This window comes from Oncorhynchus mykiss, chromosome 15 (genome assembly GCF_013265735.2).
Source record: "Oncorhynchus mykiss isolate Arlee chromosome 15, USDA_OmykA_1.1, whole genome shotgun sequence".
NCBI classification, from domain to species: Eukaryota; Metazoa; Chordata; class Actinopteri; order Salmoniformes; family Salmonidae; genus Oncorhynchus; species Oncorhynchus mykiss.
In genome coordinates, this window is record NC_048579.1 from 54,351,116 (window position 1) to 54,372,046 (window position 20,931).

The 20,931-nt window shown below is 46.7% G+C and overlaps 1 protein-coding gene across 2 annotated transcripts in view; it reads right to left on the reverse strand.

The window, feature by feature from the left end:
• The window catches only part of LOC110490750 (cadherin-like and PC-esterase domain-containing protein 1), a 66,518-nt gene extending 46,108 nt beyond the window's left edge, over positions 1–20,410 (reverse strand). Inside the window, exons 1-5 of one of the 2 annotated variants that reach the window (XM_036944638.1) lie at positions 19,354–20,410; positions 19,050–19,315; positions 8,393–8,564; positions 1,383–1,480; positions 656–737 (exon numbers count right to left, since the gene is read on the reverse strand). In XM_036944638.1, coding sequence (XP_036800533.1) covers positions 656–737; positions 1,383–1,480; positions 8,393–8,564; positions 19,050–19,315; positions 19,354–19,384 — 649 coding nt within the window. In that variant the 5' untranslated portion in view covers positions 19,385–20,410. The remainder of the gene's footprint in view (positions 1–655; positions 738–1,382; positions 1,481–8,392; positions 8,565–19,049; positions 19,316–19,353) is intronic. The other variant, XM_036944639.1, reaches the window with a different exon arrangement.
• Positions 20,411–20,931: the final 521 nt, after the last annotated feature.

Consider the following 20,931-nt stretch of genomic DNA (forward strand, 5'->3'; position numbering starts at 1 on the left):
CCAAAATATATATTTTTGCCCAAAGCCCCTCTCTCACTCACTCAATCCATCATCTTTCTTTTCATGTGGTTCAAACCAAGGACGAATATAAGCAGAGATGCATTGTGTCATTATTAAGAAACTCTGAACCGATCGTTACTGTGATTATAAAAGTGCTTTCTTTATTTAGGTCTTCTCAGAAGCCAAATTATAGAGAGAGAGCAGGTATGAAAGCCCTGCGACCCTTTGAACCAAACAAACCACGTATCTTCTCCAAAATTCATCTGCAGCTAATCATCTATGGTTTCCACAGATACAACTTTAATAGTACTATAAGTACTTCAATTTATACAAGTTCATACAATTTATACAAGTTATACACGTCTAATTATGTATGGGTAATTTCCATAAAAACTCATCTGTATTTAAACGTCTGCTAGCAACGGCCCAAATATCTAATTTAAGGAACTCAAAGAGCTCACCTGAAAACTAAAGGTTGTCTGGAAACAGGTGATGACTCACCTAGGTTGTGTTCATTAGGGTACACAACATAAAATGTTTTCAACGTTTCTTATTGGACAAGTCTCCCCCGTCTCAGTCAGTGGTCTTCAGTTTGGTGCATAATGAACACGGCCCAGATCTCGTGTATCACTCAGCGCTCCACCTGTAGACTAACCTGATAGCCGGCTGTCTGTCTGGAAGCGACAGAGCCCATCCACATCAGAGAAGGCCCCCACCAGCCCAGGTATCATGTTGACCTGAGGAGATGACAGATGGGATCCAGTGGATCCAAAAGGCAACAAATGAAAGTTATTGGACTTTGAAGTTGAGGCAAGAGGACAGCCAGGTCCCAGATCTGTTTGTGCTGTCTTGCCGACTTCTATAGACCATAGTACTAGCAACAAGCAGACCTGGGACCAGGCTAAGGATGGTCCTATGCGGTCTGATGTTATGGGATGTTAGTGTTATAGGAGGGTGTGTAAAGGAGAGCGGGAGAAGGGAATGTGATGTTTGTTGTTGGAGGTTACTGTGTGTTTTCCTGTCGTGTTTGAACTGAGATCCACCATCTCAGGACAGAGCAATTTTCACTGAATTATTTCTTGGAAGCCGGCTTCCAAAAATATTAGTCCCGGCTTCCAAAAATATTTTCTAGAAGAATCTCTGAGTGGATCTGATTATACATGGGATATTAGAAAGAAACTGGGGGTCGTTAGGGGATCAGGCTTCACTGCTGGGGCTTGAGGAGACAGTGTTACACCAATATGAAAACTACACAACCATCATAGCCATGTTGGTCAACATTCTGACATGGGGTAACATTCCCACATAAGTCACCAACGTTCCTGTACGAGACAACCTTCCAGTTGAGCATTCCCGTACAGTGTGTGTGTAGCTGGTCTCACCCTCTGATGGGGCTGCAGATGGGAGAAGGACACTCTCCTCAGACAACTCTTCTCCGAACCTCTCAGACACACCAACAAACTCCACTCCACACTGCCACCTGGGAGTGAGGGAGAAGGGAAAAGGAGAGGGAACAAATAAGAGATCAGTAAGCATCTTGTACAAATAAATGAAGCTTTGAAACCATACCAAATACAGTGCTCCAACTGTGTGAGATAGAGAGAGAGAGAAATAGAAATAGACAGAGAGAGGCAGAGAGAAATGGAAATAACAGAAATTGAGAAAGAGAGAGAGAGAGAGAGAGAGAGAGAGAGAGAGAGAGAGAGAGAGAGAGAGAGAGAGAGGGAGAGAGAGAGAGAGAGAGAGAGAGAGAGAGGGAGAGAGAAAAAAAACATCTGGTAGCGATTGTACAGCCAGTATTTGGAGAGGGGAGGAAACGTGGTGGTGCTTTTGGCCGGAACCATGGCTGTTTTGGTCTCAGTGTTCTGAAGCATTGAGAATAGGAGGAAGTGACTTAACAGCTATTGTGGCAGCCTAGAGATGAATGGATAGCAAGAACTTAACCTTTGTGTGTGTGTGTTTGTGTGTCTAAGTGTGTGTGTGTGTGTGTGTGTGTGTGTGTGTGTGTGTGTGTGTGTGTGTGTGTGTGTGTGTGTGTGTGTGTGTGTGTGTGTGTGTGTGTGTATGTATATATACACCTACCTCTGTGTCTGTATACAGAGAGAGCTTAAGTGTGTGTTGTGTTCTTTGTAACCTATAATGATTGCTTTCAAGTCCTGCAACAGCTCCCATATGTCTGAGTTGACCCTGATATTGCCCAGAGCCCCAGACCTTCAGAACAGCACGCACACACACACACACACACACACACACACACACACACACACCAAAACCTGGAATTTAGTGATTTTAGCGGCAAGACCATTTGGCATTCAAGAGGTGCTCAATCTGCCAGGGCACCTAGGCCATCTGCTAGGGCACCAAGGCCATCTGCTAGGGCACCTAGACCATCTGCTGGGGCACCAAGGCCATCTGCTAGGGCACCAAGGCCATTAACCAAAATAGCCAATGACATTTCTTTTAAAAAGTTTATGTGTATGTCAATAAATAATTTGCCTACACGTGTAGGTGATAGCCGTTGGCTATCGTCTGTCATGTCCAGATTGATGCTGACATGAGGGAGGCACCTGAAAATGTAACCATACTTTAAATGAGACTTTTAATTATATATTGATGTATATCAGTGGAGGCTCATCAGAGGATGAAGGGGAGGACCAACCTCCTCAGTGAAATTTCATAAAAATAAAAATAATGAAACATTAAAAAAGTCATAATTTGCAGGTAAAACTATACTAAATATATTAATGTCACCAAATAATTGATTAAAATACACTGTTTTGCAATGAAGGTGTACAGTAACTTCAACAGCAATGTCTGGGTTATCACCATGGTGTAGGAGGTAGACAGCTAGCTTCCATCCTCCTCTGGCTACGTTGACTTCAATTCAAAACCTAGGAGGCTTGTAGGCCTCACCCGCTTCCATAGACATACATGGTAATTATGACAACTTCCGGAGGACGTCCTCCAACCAATCAAAGCTTTTGCAGTATGAACTGACATGTTGTCCATTCAATCATAGGATTAGGATCAGAGAATGAACATAGTGTGTTGCATTGGGATTGTGCCACAGAGCATTATGGGGGTTCTATGTGTTGAGAAGCTTGGTGACATTGTTGGATAGAGATTGAGAGTGAAGAGTGATAGTTGAGCCTTTTTTGGATATTATTCAATTCAAATTGTTTTTTTTCAAATTACAGGAGAGGTATATTATTTTTTTAAATATTGGTTTTAGAACTTTATTTTTGTGTCCAGTTAGTGCAATTTATTTAAATTTGCCTTGCTAACTTTAGTAGCAAGTAGCAGTAGCTAGCTAGCTAGCAGCATGAGCATGCAGTTTTCTCTGCCAAAATGAATAACGCTACTGAATATGTTGTGGACTTTTTGTTGAAGAACCCCTTTCATTCTCTATGGTACACGGAAAAGGTGAGACTTAAAACCGAGGGTCGACCTCTGCCTGAGATCAGTTTTATGAAGAAGGACGAAAAGGTGACAGAGTTCAATACCAACTGGTATCAAAAGTATAGCTGGTTAACAGGGAGCATTTCATCAAGCTGCCTGTATTGCTGGCCTTGCCTGATTTTTGGAAAGTCTGAGCCTTGGTCGAAAGGTGGGTACAGTGACCTGAAGAACATCGATAGCTCAGCTAAACAGCAAAACATAAGCAGGGAGCGTATAAATGCCCATATCAGACTCAAGTTTCTGGGAAAAAGCCGCATCGATATAATGGATGTATTCAAACTGTGCAACACAACGGGAAAGTAAGAAGAAACAGGGACGCACCAGCAAGTCTACTGTTCTGACTTGCTGGTGCACATTTAGCCTAGAGCCTGTTTTAGAAAAATGTTATCATCAAATATTGTAAAAGCTTTCATTGTCTGCTTATATCCCCCCTTTATTTATCCTACGGTTCTGACTTGGTGTACAGGGAGAATACTGTAAGAACGGACCATGTTCTGAATTCTGTCGCTGTACATTTCAAAAGTGCTGAACAAATAGTTATATTAACTACATCCGTCCTAGCTCGCTCATTAATGTCTTAATCGTGATTACGGATTGCCTCTTATCCGCCCGTCGTCCCCTTATACCATAGTTTGTGCATCTCAATTGTCAGTAGAAACCACATGTTTTTAAAGCAAGTCAGCCATATCAGCTATGTTTTTTTAAAAGGCAGTACATTTTGTTGAATGAACTGTTCCGCTGCCAGACAAGGCTCCGCTGATAACCAGGTGTAGTAGAGGTAAGGTGTTGCGACTGGTGTTGGGACAGCTTTATGTAGGCCCTAACAGTTTGTGGGCACCATTTGACACCGTTATAGTGCAATTAATGTATTGTTTAGTGTTGTGTTGTGGCTTTGCTGGCATTCATCGAAAACATTTTGGGGGCAGTTTGCCTCACCAAGATGTACATGCTAAAATCGCCACTGCCAATATAATATGTCAACTTTTGAACTAGGGTGGATAGTAGATTAACATAGGTTAGTGTTTTTGCTGTTCCTTAGAACTACTCATCTTGTTGGCTGACGAAAAATAACATCTTCAATATGCGCCTCGGAATTTGATAAGAAGGACGCGCGCTGTTGCATCCGCAATTTGTCTGTCTTCACTTGTAGCCTACTTTGGATCTGTGATGCCTGTGAGAAGGACCCTTTCATGGGCATTGACTAATAATAATTTAGATATCCGAGAGAGTCATGTGAGTGATTGGTGCTTCTGAGTAGGCTATGGCGATTGGCAGCCGGGAGAAGGGAATTCTAATTATTATATTCAGCCCAAGGGCACAACGGCCACTTTGGCCACAAGGGATACATTTTCTGCCCAACAAGGGGGCATCAACAGCCATGGCCACCGATGCCATCGGGGAATTTAAGCCCTGACACACAAGCACGCACAGTCTGCTGGGAGACTGAAAAGGCCCTCAGAGAAAACAACAGTAACAGTAAAAGCCAATCTCTGTCTCTCTGTTTGAGTTGGTTTGAGTAAACAGGAAATGATTGGCTCCCTCTAATCTGATGCATTCGACCCAATAACAGACTAATACAATTAGGGCTCATCAAATTAAAGATCTGGATTCTTTCTTCCAGGAACCCTACACTTTTATTCCAGTATTCTCCAGTTTTTAAGCCCCGATGTAGATCGGACAAATCCATTATATGGGAGACTGGGCTGGAATTTTCTGTCACACACGTAGCCTACCTTGACAATGACACAGGCAGTGTCCCAATATTGTTGAATTGCCCCATTCCTTGTCTCCTTTATAAGCAAAGGGAAAGGCATATCCCAATACTCTTAAACATTCCCCATTCCTTCTCTCCTCTTTCCATCATAAATACGCACATGTGCAAGGACTGAATATGACGCTTTTATGGGACACTTTTAGGACACTGTCCTAAAGACATTTACCAGGCCCATGCTATTCAGTTTCTGGGCTGGTAAAGTCATTAAGGGTGTTGTTGTTTACCTAACGACTTGCTGGGTTCTTTGATCATGATGACCAGGGCCCCCGTGTGGTCTACAGGCTGATCTGTCAATCATCACACTGATGGGGTGAGTGACAGCTGGGCGTTCTGACTCACAGAGCCTGACCCCTGGGACCTGCCAATACTCTCCTCTGGATAGTAAACCCCAGGAGAGAGAGAGAGAGAGAGAGAGAGAGAGAGAGAGAGAGAGAGAGAGAGACACACACACACACACACACACACACACACACACACACACACACACACACACACACACACACACACACACACACACACACACACACACACACTATCCTTACTAGTAGAGCAGTGATTTATGACCCTGAATGACAAGGGTAGTTTAAACATCTGGTCTCCTATAAGTGTCCCCTCTCCATCGCTCTCTACCCTTCTACCTTCCAGCTGAACTATTCACATGGCACTTCTGTGCTGAGCACCAAGGATTTTCCAGTAGCGTCCTTCACTGGGTCACTGGAATACCATTCTCCTTTTCCTACTCAATAAACACACACACAGAGGGAGAGATTACAGAAAAAATCCTGAAATAAAGCAAGAAGGACATCTTGCCTTATTCCTCACAGTCTTTTTCTGCAATAAATCAACCTTATTTTGGCTGACTGAGATGGGTGTGTCGGCAGAAGGGAGGATAGTGAGCCCTACAAACAGCTCCACCCTCCAGGACAGTAAACCCAGCAGGGGGTGCAGACCAGGCCCTACAGACCAGGCTTTATAGCTGTTAACCCTTTAACCTCTTCCCACCCACCTGCCTGGCCAGAGCAGAAGGGCTTTCTCAAACACACACCTCTGTTAACCCTGCTCTAATGCCTGTCTGTACGTCATCAGTGACTGGAATACGGCCGTACACGTGTGTGTGTATGCGCGCAAGTCATTTGCTTGGGGACAAATAGCTAGTGAATGAAGCCCTTGTGTGTATACTTCCTTCTCCTCACTTTACGAGGCGAAGTACATCAAATCAAATCAAATTTATTTGTCACATACACATGGTTAGCAGATGTTAATGCGAGTGTAGCGAAATGCTTGTGCTTCTAGTTCCGGCAATGCAGTAATAACCAACGAGTAATCTAACCTAATAATTCCAAAACTACTACCTTATACACAACAAGTGTAAAGGGATAAAGAATATGTACATAAAGATATATGAATGAGTGATGGTACAGAACGGCATAGGCAAGATGCAGTAGATGGTATCGAGTACAGTATATACATATAAGATGAGTAATGTAGGGTATGCAAACAAAGTGGCATAGTTTAAAGTGGCTAGTGATACATGTATTACATAAAGATGCAGTAGATTATATAGAGTACAGTATATACATATACATATGAGATTAGTCATGTAGGGTATGTAAACATTATATTAAGTAGCATTGTTTAAAGTGGCTAATGATATATTTGACATAAATTTCCATTAATTCCCATTATTAAAGTGGCTGGAGTTGAGTCAGTGTGTTGGCAGCAGCCACTCAATGTTAGTGGTGGCTGTTTAACAGTCTGATGGCCTTGAGATAGAAGCTGTTTTTCAGTCTCTCGGTCCCTGCTTTGATGCACCTGTACTGACCTCGCCTTCTGGATGATAGCGGGGTGAACAGGCAGTGGCTCGGGTGGTTGTTGTCCTTGATGATATTTATGGCCTTCCTGTGACATCGGGTGGTCTAGGTGGCCTGGAGGGCAGGTAGTTTGCCCCCGGTGATGCGTTGTGCAGACCTCACTACCCTCTGGAGAGCCTTACGGTTGTGAGCGGAGCAGTTGCCGTACCAGGCGGTGATGTTTGTGAGTGCTTTTGGTGTCAAGCTGAATTTCTTCAGCCTCCTGAGGTTGAAGAGGCGCTGCTGCGCCTTCTTCACGATGCTGTCTGTGTGGGTGGACCAATTCAGTTTGTCTGTGATGTGTACGCCGAGGAACTTAAAACTTACTACCCTCTCCACTACTGTCCCATCGATGTGGATAGGGGGGTGCTCCCCCGAAGTCCACAATCATCTCCTTAGTTTTGTTGACGTTGAGTGTGAGGTTATTTTCCTGACACCACACTCCGAGGGCCCTCACCTCCTCCCTGTAGGCCGTCTCGTCATTGTTGGTATTCAAGCCTACCACTGTAGTGTCGTCCGCAAACTTGTACATGTACATGGAATAAGTGAATAATTGTTTGTGTATGTGTGCAGGCACAGACTGTACCATACAGTAGTATACTTATGTTATTTATCTATTTATCTATCAACTTCTACCTCTCTGGGACCCTTTCCAGCCATTCCTTGCCTCTCATCCCTCTCCTAGATCCCTCCCTCGCTCTCTGCTTCTCTCCACCCATCCTTCCTTCCCCACTGCTTCTGTCTAAACTGTAAAACCTGCTCACCTCTCTTCATCTTACCCTAATATCTCCATGCTCCCTCCCTTCCTCCCTCCCCTCTGCTTCTCTCCACCCATCCTTCCGTCTAAACTGTAAAACCTGCTCACCTCTCTTCATATTACCCTAATCTCTCCATGCTCCCTCCCTCCCTCCCTCCCTCCCTCCCTCCCTCCCTCCCTCCCTCCCTCCCTCCCTCTCTGCTTCTCTCCACCCATCCTTCCGTCTAAACTGTAAAACCTGCTCACCTCACCTCTCTTCATCTTACCCTAATCTCTCCATGTTCCCTCCCTCCCTCCCTCCCTCCCTCTCTGCTTCTCTCCACCCATCCTTCCGTCTAAACTGTAAAACCTGCTCACCTCTCTTCATCTTACCTTAATCTCTCCATCCCGCATCTCACTTTATCCTTCTACCCCTCTTTCCTCCCTCTCCTCCCTATTTTCTTCCACCTTGTCTCCCACCACTCTCGCTCACTGCTGTCTTTTCTCAGTGTTAGTCGATGCCGTACAAACACCTTTCCCTTCACCCTCCCTCCCTCCCTCCCTCCATCTCACCGTTGTCGTGTCTCAGGGCGGTGTTGGTCTCGGCGTATCGGGACAGGCTGACCTCGTAGCCTCGCTGCTCCAGGATGCGCTGGAAAAGCTGGACCTCCGTATCCGCGGCTACGTGCTGACCCGTCAACACCACGGCTTGTGTGACCCGCCCAGCCTGGTTCTGAATGGACCCCTTGACCCGAGGAAGAGGAGGGAAAGATGGATGTCAACATCAACACATAGAGAGGTCACTTCAACCACCAAACAACATTGCTGTATATTTATAAGCAATACAAACAAAGACCGTACAGACAGTCCATGAAGCCAAGACGGATCATTTCCTGGCAATTCATATGGAACGTTTTCTAATTTCAATCCTATTTGTATTACAGGCACTTAAACAATGCCACCATAAATGATTGAAACGGGCATCAAAACAGTGAACAGAACAGCCCTAGAGCACTAGGGAGTAGAGCCTGAGCCAAACACGCTTAAACCCTTAGCAAGCGAGAGAGAAACCAGTTGTGAAGGGTTAGGCTGACAGAGACACATGAAAGCTCTGTAGCTGCTCAGCTCGCTCTGTTTACACAACTCTGAGCTGGATACGCTGGATAAGGATAGCAGCAGGATCAAACCGTCATGGCTGGGGCAGGGGTGAAGGTAGGGAGGGGAGGGGAGATGGAGGGTAGGAGAGAGGGAGAAAAAGTTAATCTCCTTTGGTAAGGAGAGGGAGGGCAGTTTTCACTATATCATTTCTGAAGTAGACAGACTTTTCTTTCAGAACTGTTCGCCCCTCCCTCTCCGTTGCCTGCTCATTCATTTGTATCTCTATCAAGTCTCTTCCTCTCTCTTATCCCTTGCTCCTTTTCACTTGAATCTCTCTCTTCAGTCTTTCTATCTCTCTTGCTCTCCATTTGTCCACCCCGCTCTCTCTCTTCTCCCTTTAAATCACTCGCTCCAGTCTCTCTCTATACCATTCCTGTCCAGTCTCTCTATTTTCTCTCTTTCATTCCTCTCGTTCTTCCGAGGCCTGTGGTAGCGTGGCCTGTAAACGTTTCCATCTGAGAGCTGCAGGACACATCAGAGGGAATGTCACAAGACCCCCATAACTACAACCAGTCTCTCTCTCTCTCTCTCTCTCTCTCCACTCCCATCCCCCTCCAACCAGCTACGCAGAATCCTTTCCACCCTCCAATACACCCACACCCACAGCGCCCTCCTCTCTCCACCCTCCAATACATACACACCCACAGTGCCCTCCTCTCTCCACCCTCCAATCAACACACACCCACAGCCCCCCTCCTCTTTCCACCCTCCAATACACACGCTCCCTCCTCCATCCTCTCTTCCCCCAGATACTAATCTCAAACATGCAATTATTCCACAGTGCTCATCTTGCTGCCTCCCTGCCTGCCAATCTGCCATGGCCCAGTTCAGACACAAACATTATTATTTCATTAGGAGATTCCACCAAATTGTTAGCCTACGCCTAGAACTAGACCTCTTTCTGTCCTCTTCAATTTTTCTTCCTCTCCCTCGCTCCCTTTCTCCCTGAGTAATAACAAATACACTCCATCACCCCTTCCTCTCCCCTCTTCTTCCTCTAGCAAGGAAGGAGCGAGTTTACAGTTGGCCCATAACACAGAGTGAAATATTAGAATAATATTACCTTGATAAGCGGGGAATCGAATCAAGGTGTTTATACAACAGAGGCAATCCTCTGAACAGCGCACCTTCAATATAATCTGCAGCCGAGAGGGACTCATATTAAACACACTCATAAACAGTTTATTTGGCAGAGTGAGGGAGAACGACTGCTGGGGAAATTATGTTTGTATTGATTATAACGTTTTGGTATACACAGCACACAGCCATGAGCTCAGGTTAACCTAGGAAATTGCTTCCACTTTTTCATTTGGTTACTGATTTGATGAGCAAAGAAGTGTTTAATCAATACTGCATAATTCCTCTTTGCACGTCCTGAAATAGTGTTGTGAATACAGACGATTGATGATGTATTAAAAGTTGAGTTCTCCAATGGTAAACACACTATTTACTAATGGTTTATAATGAGTTTACAAGCAGCCCTTAAAATGAAGAGTTCTCCATGTTTTCTAAAATGACCTAATCTGCCAGTGCTGACATCACAAACGAGAAAAAAACCTGACCCCGCCCCTCATCCCCATAACGACCCTGTGACAGACAGTGTAGCACCTCCAGCTGTCAGAGGTGCAGTATGATTGAGTGTACAGTAGTTAGTATGTGTTGAATCCCAGTATCCCACATTTAGTCATATATTAATAGACCTGCTATCTTTAACAGTCCCGGCTGACTGGGCCCGACCTATGATCCTTCCCAACAGGTCACGCTCTCTGGTCCTTCTCGTGGTTAGAGCGTTGGGCCAGTAACCGAAAGGTAAAAATCTGTCGTTCGGCCCCTGAGCAAGACAGTTAACCCACTGTTCCCCGGGCTGTCAAAATTAGGCAGCCCCCCACACCTCTCTGATTCAGAGACACATTTCAATTGAAGGCATTCAGTTGTACAACTGACTAGGTATCCCTTCCACCCCATGGCAACCCCCAGGCCATAGCTGCGGGAACTAGGGGTGCTGAGGGTGCTGCAGCACCCCCTGAAAAATCTGAATTAAAACATTTGGCACCAAAATGGACAGCAACCCCTCCCTCAAACTGCTTCCAGTGGCTATGCCCCTGACACTCCCCTGGCAACCGCTCTGATGCTGGCAGACATATGGTTATGGTGAACATCATCACCTTAACCCCTCGCTCCAGTCCAGTTGATGAAGACCCATACACACAGTACGTGAACACACTACCAAACCAATTGTGCCGCTAAACTTGACCCCAGACCACAAGAATTCAACATCATCCACATCCCCCCTTCAAATGCATTACTCAATACAGTTTATTGGCTTGAATATGACGTACAGCCAGGTTATGGCCCACATTCTCTGCCACCACTGCTGAAATATGAACGCACCATGTGATGTCACAGCAGTGTTTGTGGAAGGTCACATGTGAACTGGGTGGTGCTCTGCTCTGGGTTGGTTTCCAGACATTTGAACCCCAACCTTCCACTACAATAGTAACTACACTGACACTATTAGTAAATATGGGGAAAGACAGCTATCAATGGACTGAGAGAACTACAATAGTTATGAGTGATTCACATGATCTCAGCAGCCCATACAAATCAAAGTGTTTCCATACGACAGTGAAAAGTCAACCCACATAAATCTCCCCTGGGTTCCCTTCACATACCACATCCAGTGTGTGATAGTTAGCCCTCTGAGGTGGGTCTGTTAACCGTGTGCTATAATGACCATGTTTCCCTCCATCCGTGGAGAGACGGATGAATACAGAGGGTTAATGGGCCTTGCACTCGTTGAGAAGGAAAATAAATGTGTGAAAGTTTAGCTGTCTGGGGAGAGGGAGGAGAGAGAGGGGGAGAGAGGAAGAGAGGGAGAGATGGGGAATTAGGGGACAGGAGGGCGAGCCAAAAGGAGAGAGGCCTGTTTGTGTGAGACTGAAGGGGAGTCTGGAGAGGCCGAGGCTGGCTGTATAAGCCCTGGTTCTGGCCCTGTCTCTGTTAGTATTCATCTGGGTCTGGTGGGCCTGTTTGGTCATGCACTACCATGCTGCTTCTCTCCTTAGTTACTGGTGAAGGATCTGCCAAGGAGGCTTTTCTTCTGTTCTCTACTTCTCTCTTTTATTCTCACAGTCATTCTCTCCCCGCCTCCATTTCTCATCCCTCACTCTTTTCTTCATTCACCCCCTCTGACCCTTTGTCAAAATATCCATCTGAGCCCTTCTTCAACCCGCCTTTCTGGCTCTCTTTCCCACTCTCTCCTTCCATCCCTAACCTTCTCTCTCGGTGACAGGATGTGGCTTAGTCTTACCACTGGCTCCATGGGTAGAGTTCAGTGTGTCCGAGAGGCCCAGGGTTATAAATACTCCCATCTCAGCCATGCACACAGAGACAGACAGAGAAACAGATATACAGCCCACTGGCAATATATAGACACCCCTTCCATGACTCATATCACCCAGTCACATCCAAGGCCAAACACCCATATGCAGGTGGTCTGAAAAATGCATATCCCCCTATCCCATATAAGTCACATACAGTACATCAAGTAAGACATCTTGTTCTAAGTTGAGAGCAGTCAAAACAAATCAGAAAGTCATCATTCAATCACAACAAACGCACATTTTACATAAACAAATAAGTAGTTGAAACATAACCGAAAGCTACATGCATAATGAATCAATGTACCCACTTTAAACATGTATCCAGAGGCAACTTGAGCATACTTCCTTATTACCGCGTAACCTTGCAAACAATACCTCCTATTCTATACTCACAGTTTAAATACCTAACCGACAGGCCTCCCGGTGGCGCAGTGGTCCCTGGGTTCGCACCCAGGCTCTGTCGTAACCGGCCGCGACCGGGAGGTCCGTGGGGCTACGCATAATTGGCCTAGCGTCGTCCGGGTTAGGGAGGGCTTGGTCGGTAGGGGTGTCCTTGTCTCATCGCGCACCAGCGACTCCTGTGGCGGGCTGGGTGCAGTGCGCGCTAACCAAGGTGGCCAGATACACAGTGTTTCCTCCGACACATTGGTGCGGCTGGCTTCCAGGTTGGATGCGCGCTGTGTTAAGAAGCAGTGCGGCTTGGTTGGGTTGGGTTGTGTATCGAAAGACGCATGACTTTCAACCTTCGTCTCTCCCGAGCCCGCTACTACAACAATTGGATACCACGAAATTGGGGAGAAAAAGGGGTAAAATTCCAAAAATAAAAAATTAATAAATAAATACCTAACCGACAAGGCAAATATAAACATAGACCTACACTGGCTGGCTACTAAACATCCAATTCCATAGAGTAGTGAAGCATGCAAGGATCAGACATTTACAATACAGACCTCGGACAAGAACTATGGGTGCCCATTGGGGACATACTGTACATGCTCTTAAAACTGCCCTACTATACTGTAAAGTAATACACACATCAGGCAGGTGGGGTGAGCTGTCTAAAATAATCTCCAGACTTCCCAAGTATTTGTCTCCATCCTTCCTCAGTACAGTAATATGGTGCAGGTGTCGCCATCCTTTCTCAGTACAGTAATATGGTGCAGGTGACTCCAAGCCTTCTATCAGTATCATCAACTGAGGAGTTTCCTTTATATGCTACCACTTCTATGGCTGCTAGCAGTCCATTCAATTTAGATTAGTGATAATTTAGAAAAGGTACCAAGTAGAGGACTAATTAACTGTATTGGGACGAACGCCATTAGAGTCCACCAGGGAGGCTCCTCAGAGGAGGAAGGGAATGACCATCCTCCTCAGTGAACTTCATAAAGATAAAAATTGTAAAACATTTTTTTTAAGTATTTATTTTTTAGATAAAACTATACAAAATATCCTCACATGTCACCAAATAATTGATTAAAACACTATTTTGTAATGGTCTTCAGTAGTTTCAACATCACTCTGTAGGGTAGCACCATGGTGTAGCCGGCGGACAGCTAGCTTCCGTCCTCCTCTGGGTACTTTGACTTCAAAACAAAACCTAGGAGGCTCATGGTTCTCACCCCCTTCCATAGACTTACATAGTAAGTATGACAACTTCTGGAGGACGTCCTACAACCTATCAGAGATCTTGCAGCATGAACTGACATGTTGTCCACCCAATCAAAGGATCAGAGAATGAATCTAGTACTGAAAGCATAAGCTACGGCTAGCTAGCACTGCAGTGCATAAAATATGGTGAGTCGTTGCCTCAAAGAGAGAGAAAGACAATGGTTGAACAGTTTCGAACAAATACATTTCTTCCAAAATGAAGGAGAAGCGAGAGAGAAATTGAGAGAGATTGTAATTTTTTTTCACTTTCAATTTCACTTAATTGGTTAGGTCAGGGTGTGACTAGGGTGAGCAATCTATGTTTTCTAGAACCCTAACTGCCTCCCTGACCCTACCATCCCAGAACCCTAACTGACTCCCTGACCCTACCATCCCAGAACCCTAACTGCCTCCCTGACCCTACCATCCCAGAACCCTAACTGCCTCCCTGACCCTACCATCCCAGAACCCTAACTGACTCCCTGACCCTACCATCCCAGAACCCTAACTGACTCCCTGACCCTACCATTCCGGAACCCTAACTGACTCCCTGACCCTACCATCCCAGCACCCTAACTGATTCCCAGACCCTACCGTCCCAGCACCCTAACTGACTCCCTGACCCTACCATCCCAGAACCCAAACTGACTCCCTGACCCAACCATCCCAGAACCCTAACTGCCTCCCTGACCCTACCATCCCAGCACCCTAACTGACTCCCTGACCCTACTATACCAGAACCCTAACTGCCTCCATTACCCTACCATCCCAGCACCCTAACTGACTCCATGTCTCCCTGACCCTTCAGCCCCAGCACCCTAACTGACTCCCTGACCCTACCATCCCAGCACCCTAACTGACTCCCTGACCCTACCATCCCAGCACCCAAACTGACTTCCTGACCCTACCATCCCAGCACCCTAACTGCCTCCCTGATCCTACCATCCCAGCACCCTAACTGACTCCATGTCTCCCTGACCCTTCATCCCCAGCACCCTAACTGACTCCCTGACCCTACCATCCCAGAACCCAAACTGACTCCCTGACCCAACCATCCCAGAACCCTAACTGCCTCCCTGACCCAACCATCTCAGCACCCTAACTGACTCCCTGACCGTCATCCCCAGCACCCTAACTGCCTCCCTGACCCTACCATCCCAGCACCCTAACTGACTCCATGTCTCCCTGACCCTACCATCTCAGCACCCTAACTGACTCCCTGACCCTACCATCCCAGAACCCAAACTGACTCCCTGACCCAACCATCCCAGAACCCTAACTGCCTCCCTGACCCAACCATCCCAGAACCCTAACTGCCTCCATGACCCTACCATCCCAGAACCCTAACTGCCTCCCTGACCCTACCATCCCTTCACCCTAACTGACTCCCTGACCCTACCATCCCAGCACCTTAACTGACTACCTGACCCTACCATCCCTTCACCCTAACTGACTCCCTGACCCTACCATCCCAGCACCCTAACAGAATCCCTGACCCTACCATCCTAGCACCCTAACTGACTCCCTGTCTCCCTGACCCTTCATCCCCAGCACCCTAACTGACTCCCTGACCCTACCATCCTAGCACCCTAACTGACTCCCTGTCTCCCTGACCCTTCATCCCCAGCACCCTAACTGACTCCCTGACCCTTCCATCCCAGCACCCTATCTGACTCCCTGACCCTACCATTCCGGAACCCTAACTGCCTCCCTGACCCTACCATCCCAGCACCCTAACTGACTCCCTGACCCTACCATCCCAGCACCCTAACTACCTCCCTGACCCTACCATCCCAGCACCCTAACTGACTCCCTGCCTCCCTGACCCTTCATCCCCAGCACCCTAACTGACTCCCTGACCCTACCATCCCAACACCCTAACTGACTCCCTGACCCTACCATCCCAGCACCCTATCTGACTCCCTGACCCTACCATCCCAGAACCCTAACTGACTCCCTGACCCTACCATCCCAGAACCCTAACTGACTCCCTGACCCTACCATCCCAGCACCCTAACTGACTCCCTGACCCTACCATTCCGGAACCCTAACTGACTCCCTGACCCTACCATCCCAGCACCCTAACTGATTCCCAGACCCTACCGTCCCGGAACCCTAACTGACTCCCTGACCCTACCATCCCAGAACCCTAACTGCCTCCCTGACCCTACCATCCCAGCACCCTAACTGCCTCCCTGACCCTACCATCCTAGCACCCTAACTGCCTCCCTGACCCTACCATCCCAGCACCCTAACTGCCTCCCTGACACTACCATCCCAGCACCCTAACTGCCTCCCTGACCCTACCATCCCAGCACCCTAACTGACTCCCTGACCCTACCATCCCAGCACCCTAACTGACTCCCTGACCCTACCATCCCAGCACCCTAACTGACTCCCTGACCCTACCATCCCAGAACCTAACTGACTCCCTGACCATACCATCCCAGCACCCTAACTGACTCCCTGACCCTACCATCCCAGCACCCTAACTGCCTCCCTGACCCTACCATCCCAGCACCCTAACTGACTCCCTGTCTCCCTGACCCTTCATCCCAGCACCCTAACTGACTCCCTGACCCTACCATCCCAGCACCCTAACTGACTCCCTGACCCTAACATCCCAGCACCCTAACTGACTCCCTGACCCTACCATCCCAGCACCCTAACTGACTCCCTGGCCCTACCATCACAGCACCCTAACTGCCTCCCTGACCCTACCATCCCTGTGACCTTCTCCAAGCTTAGAGAGTCTGGTTAGTGCCAGTGGTCAAATGCTGGAACCTCCTCCCATACACACTTTCAGCCATTCAGTGTCAAAGAAGCAAACAAGCATCCAGATCTTTCTGGCAGGGGTTCCACTCTGAACACCACCAAATGTCCTCCACTCATATGTGGGGAGTTTGAATGCTGCTCTGATGGGAGTAGCAGTGCCATTGAATCATAGCGTGTATGTGTGTGCGAGTGAGGCTGTGTTCCATGGCTTTCTGATCTCTGATTCTGCTCTGTTCCTGCCTCCTGCCCTGGGACTGAATGGGGCTGTCAGGGTCTGGAAGAAACTCAAAGGGAATAAAGCGCTGGAGGATCACATTCCGTAGCGCTGATCTAACACTTCCTACTGGCCTACTGCTGGAGCACTCACCCCGCTAGCACCCCTGGAAAGCCTGGGACAGCCATACACAGGTGCTAACTGCATACACACGCACATGGACACACACTCACACACACACATTGCAAACCTATAACACCAACACCCTTGCCAAAATGCCCCATCCCTAACAACTCTCCAGCAATTCCAATCACCATCCTGCCCCAGACAGACACAAATACTGAACACCCCATACACACAGTGTGAAGCTAGTCAGTATGACATGCCACAGAGGGTAACAGGCACAAACACTAAAGTGACAGGGCTTTTGTAACGATGGCTCTAGACATGCCAACAATCAAACCGCCCCAGTCACACTCAATATCAACTATGACAGAGTCCTTTGAGTATTATGAGAGGAGAAATAAGGGCAATGTAATGGCTCAGACGTCAAACTTCGGATTCACAATAAGTCCAACATTCAGAACTGTTAGGGTTGTTTCTAGAACTCGGAGTTGCACTCAACAGCTAAACTGAGGCAGTGTGTCTGTGGTGGATAACACATTTGGCTGTGACAGCTCGGTTTCTCTCTGTCAACCACATAGTCAACAAGTCCAACAGACTGCCTGTCTCTGTCTGTCTCCCTCTCAATATCTCTCTCAACACTATCCCTCCTTCTCCCCCACCCCCCCCCCCCCTCTCCTTGTTTATTTATTATTTTCTTCCTCTCCAAGGGGCCATGACAACTGTTCCAAGAACAATTTCCAAATTTAACCCATAATGGTAAAAGTTAGAAGTGGGTAAGTAGAGCTGATCTAGAATCAGTTATTAGAGGTAGATGGTAACCAGAGAGCTGTGTGGTGACCTGAGGTACTAGCAGCTGATTTGTGATCTATGGCAGCGGTCAATCTTGTCTGAATACAACACACACTTCCTGAAAGACTGAAAAGCAAACACAGTAACTGTGGGATTACCAGAAGATACTCTCACAATTACAGAGCAGTCTGTCATCCAATTGTGCTACCCACATGCACCTATGACACACACACACACACATATGCACAAACACACACTGTTAGTCTTTGTCACACACTCATACACACGCTCTAGCTAGCCCATACAATGTCAAGCAAAGCTATAATGGTCAAGGCATAGGCCACATTTGAGGCAGCTGGGTAATAAATACATTTAAATCCCTCATGTTTGGTTTACCTCAGATTATGTCAGCTGTCATTTTATGGATGCATGAGAGCTGTCAAAGGATGGCTTATCCAACTTGATTAATGGCAGAACTTTTAGGCTATATCAGGGAACACTTTCAGACAACGAATCACTTAAAATAACCCGGGAAATTGATATGCAAACTTGTTTTTCTAAAGGTTCATACAGGTGTCAATCATCTGTGTGGAGCGAAGAGCTGGCATTAAATAAATAAAGCTGCACCCGGGATACTTCTAGAGCACATGGCATGTCCAGCTGACCAATGGGCATTGAGCCTCGAGCTCCTAGCAAGCTCATCTAAATACCTCAACACTAATATCCATAGCAAAAAAACGGTTCACTATTCTTAAGCAGTTTACGATACTTGTTAGTTATATAGGCTGACAACTAAATTAAAATAGGCTCAATCTGCTAGTTATATAGGCTAAGCCAAGGAGTCAGCATCCAATAATTTTGTTGTTAGGTTTGAAGCTAAGGTTGTTGCTCATTAAAGTTAATGAATGACAAAACACAGGCTGCATAGGGAGGGATACAACCATTGCATGCAACTAACACAGCACGGTTTAAAGAAAGCCTATACCATGTGTTTTGATGATGAAATGGCCTTACCCATTGTGGGATGGAACAAAGCTTATCCTTGAATCTTCAATATTCAAGGTTCAAGTAGACTACCTAAAGCACAGGACAAACATTGTACAATAGACAAGTGCAATTCTATCATAACCCCACTTACATATCTGTCCCTCTCCAAAGCCTCCAGGGTAGAAATAAGCCTCTCAGGGTCCTTCAGAAGTTCATCAAATACTTCCAACGCTTCAGTCATCGTTGACTTGTTGCGTTCGTCAGCCGCAGGTGGGTCGCCTTTGAACCGACTCCGTGCCACCATCAGGGTCTGGTAGAAAAGACACACCGCGAACCCTAAGAGCAATAACCGTCCGGAGCAATACCTGCGGCGGAGCGTCCAGAGCCGCGGAAGAAACATTCCCGTTTCACTCCCAACTTTGCTGGCAGAAGAAACATTCCCGTTTCACTCCCAACTTTGCTGGCAGAAGAATAAAGGCATACCATGAGGGAAGATATTTAGCCTATTTCTTCTCCGCGTCCCACTCAGACCTCACACCACTCTGGCCGCTCTCCCGGTCGGATAGAAGGAACACAGAGCAGCGGCGCTATCTGTAGAAACACGCACTTCAGGAATACACAAAGACCTGGAACATTGTGCCGCATTTTATCTTTCAAATATGACCTGGTTGGTATTTCAGAGGGGGGTCCACGGTGTCCAAGAATCGTCACTATGACAAACTCGAGTGATCATTTGTGAGCTGGCACAAACAAACAAAACCTTTTCCCCAACGTTGTTATTCCGTTATTCATGAGAATTAAGTTAGATCAGTGAGCCACAGTCCAACTATCACATCCTTGAACACTGGAGTTTCGAGAGAGATGGGGAAAGTTTCCCCTCTCGCTTCCTTTGGGGAAGAGTGCCCCTCAGATCATTAAAAACATTCTCGAGAAGCAGAACATCATAGATCAGACTCTGCTACTGCGCGCTGTCAGAAAAATGCCATTCCCATTCACAATCAAAGGCACAACGCATGAAAACATCCCGTCAGACACAGATAGAGCCAAACTGAAGTTAGAAAAATGAAGAACTTCACCAAGACTTCAGACCCTGAAATAGGTTACAGACTACAAAGAGGGTTTCCACTATATCCGAGCGCTGGCCGCGCACCGGGGGGCGACTTCACCTGGTCTGGGTTAGGCTACTCTAAGAGGAAAAAGTCAACAGTAGCCGAACTTCCTTTCCGTGCGGACGGCTGGATTACAGTCTCACACACAGGGCTACTGGTTCCGAAAATTAAAACTCCCTCGGGTAAAGAAAAAAAACAAGTGGAGTTTATACCATTGATCAGTTTCAACTGGATAGTTGAGGAGCGTTCTTGTAAAGTAACGGTTTTGAAATTCCACGATGTACATGGAGCGGTCTAAATGCGCACACATGCCTCCTCGGTCGGGGTCGAGGTATGCTCCCCCTCATTCCAAATTGTGGTAAAAGACAGGGCTCACTCTTTGCTATTTGTGGCACACACACCAGTCCTCCCTTGGCTCATTATTTAGAGAAAGGAGTTGGAGCCCTGCTTTGTTTCAGTCAGATGTGGTGAGAGAGAGGCTACTGAAAAGGTTCCCTTTCAGAGCAAGGGCTGAAAACATGTTCCCTTTATTTGGTGAAGTTGTAAGTTCTCCAAGACACCTCAGGTTCCTTCTAAAAAATATATAGCTATTATGGCAGTTTTGTATATAACAAAAAAGTGAATACAATCAATGACCAAATTTGGTACAACCAAATCCCCTTGTGTGTGAGGGTTGCAACACTGCTGGTTTTCATTACATTCCTCGAACCAGGGAATGATTAGACCTGGGACACCATGTAGGTGAGCTGACTCATGGTAAATCAGTGGCATTCATTAATACAATTCCTGCCAAATAAAGAAAAACAGCAGTACATCAGCCCTTGAGGACATGATTGAATAGCCCTGTTAGTACTGCATTTGTTGAGAGGTCAAATGCAATGTTAATGGGGCGAGCAGGTCACCATTAAAACAAAGCGGTGTAAT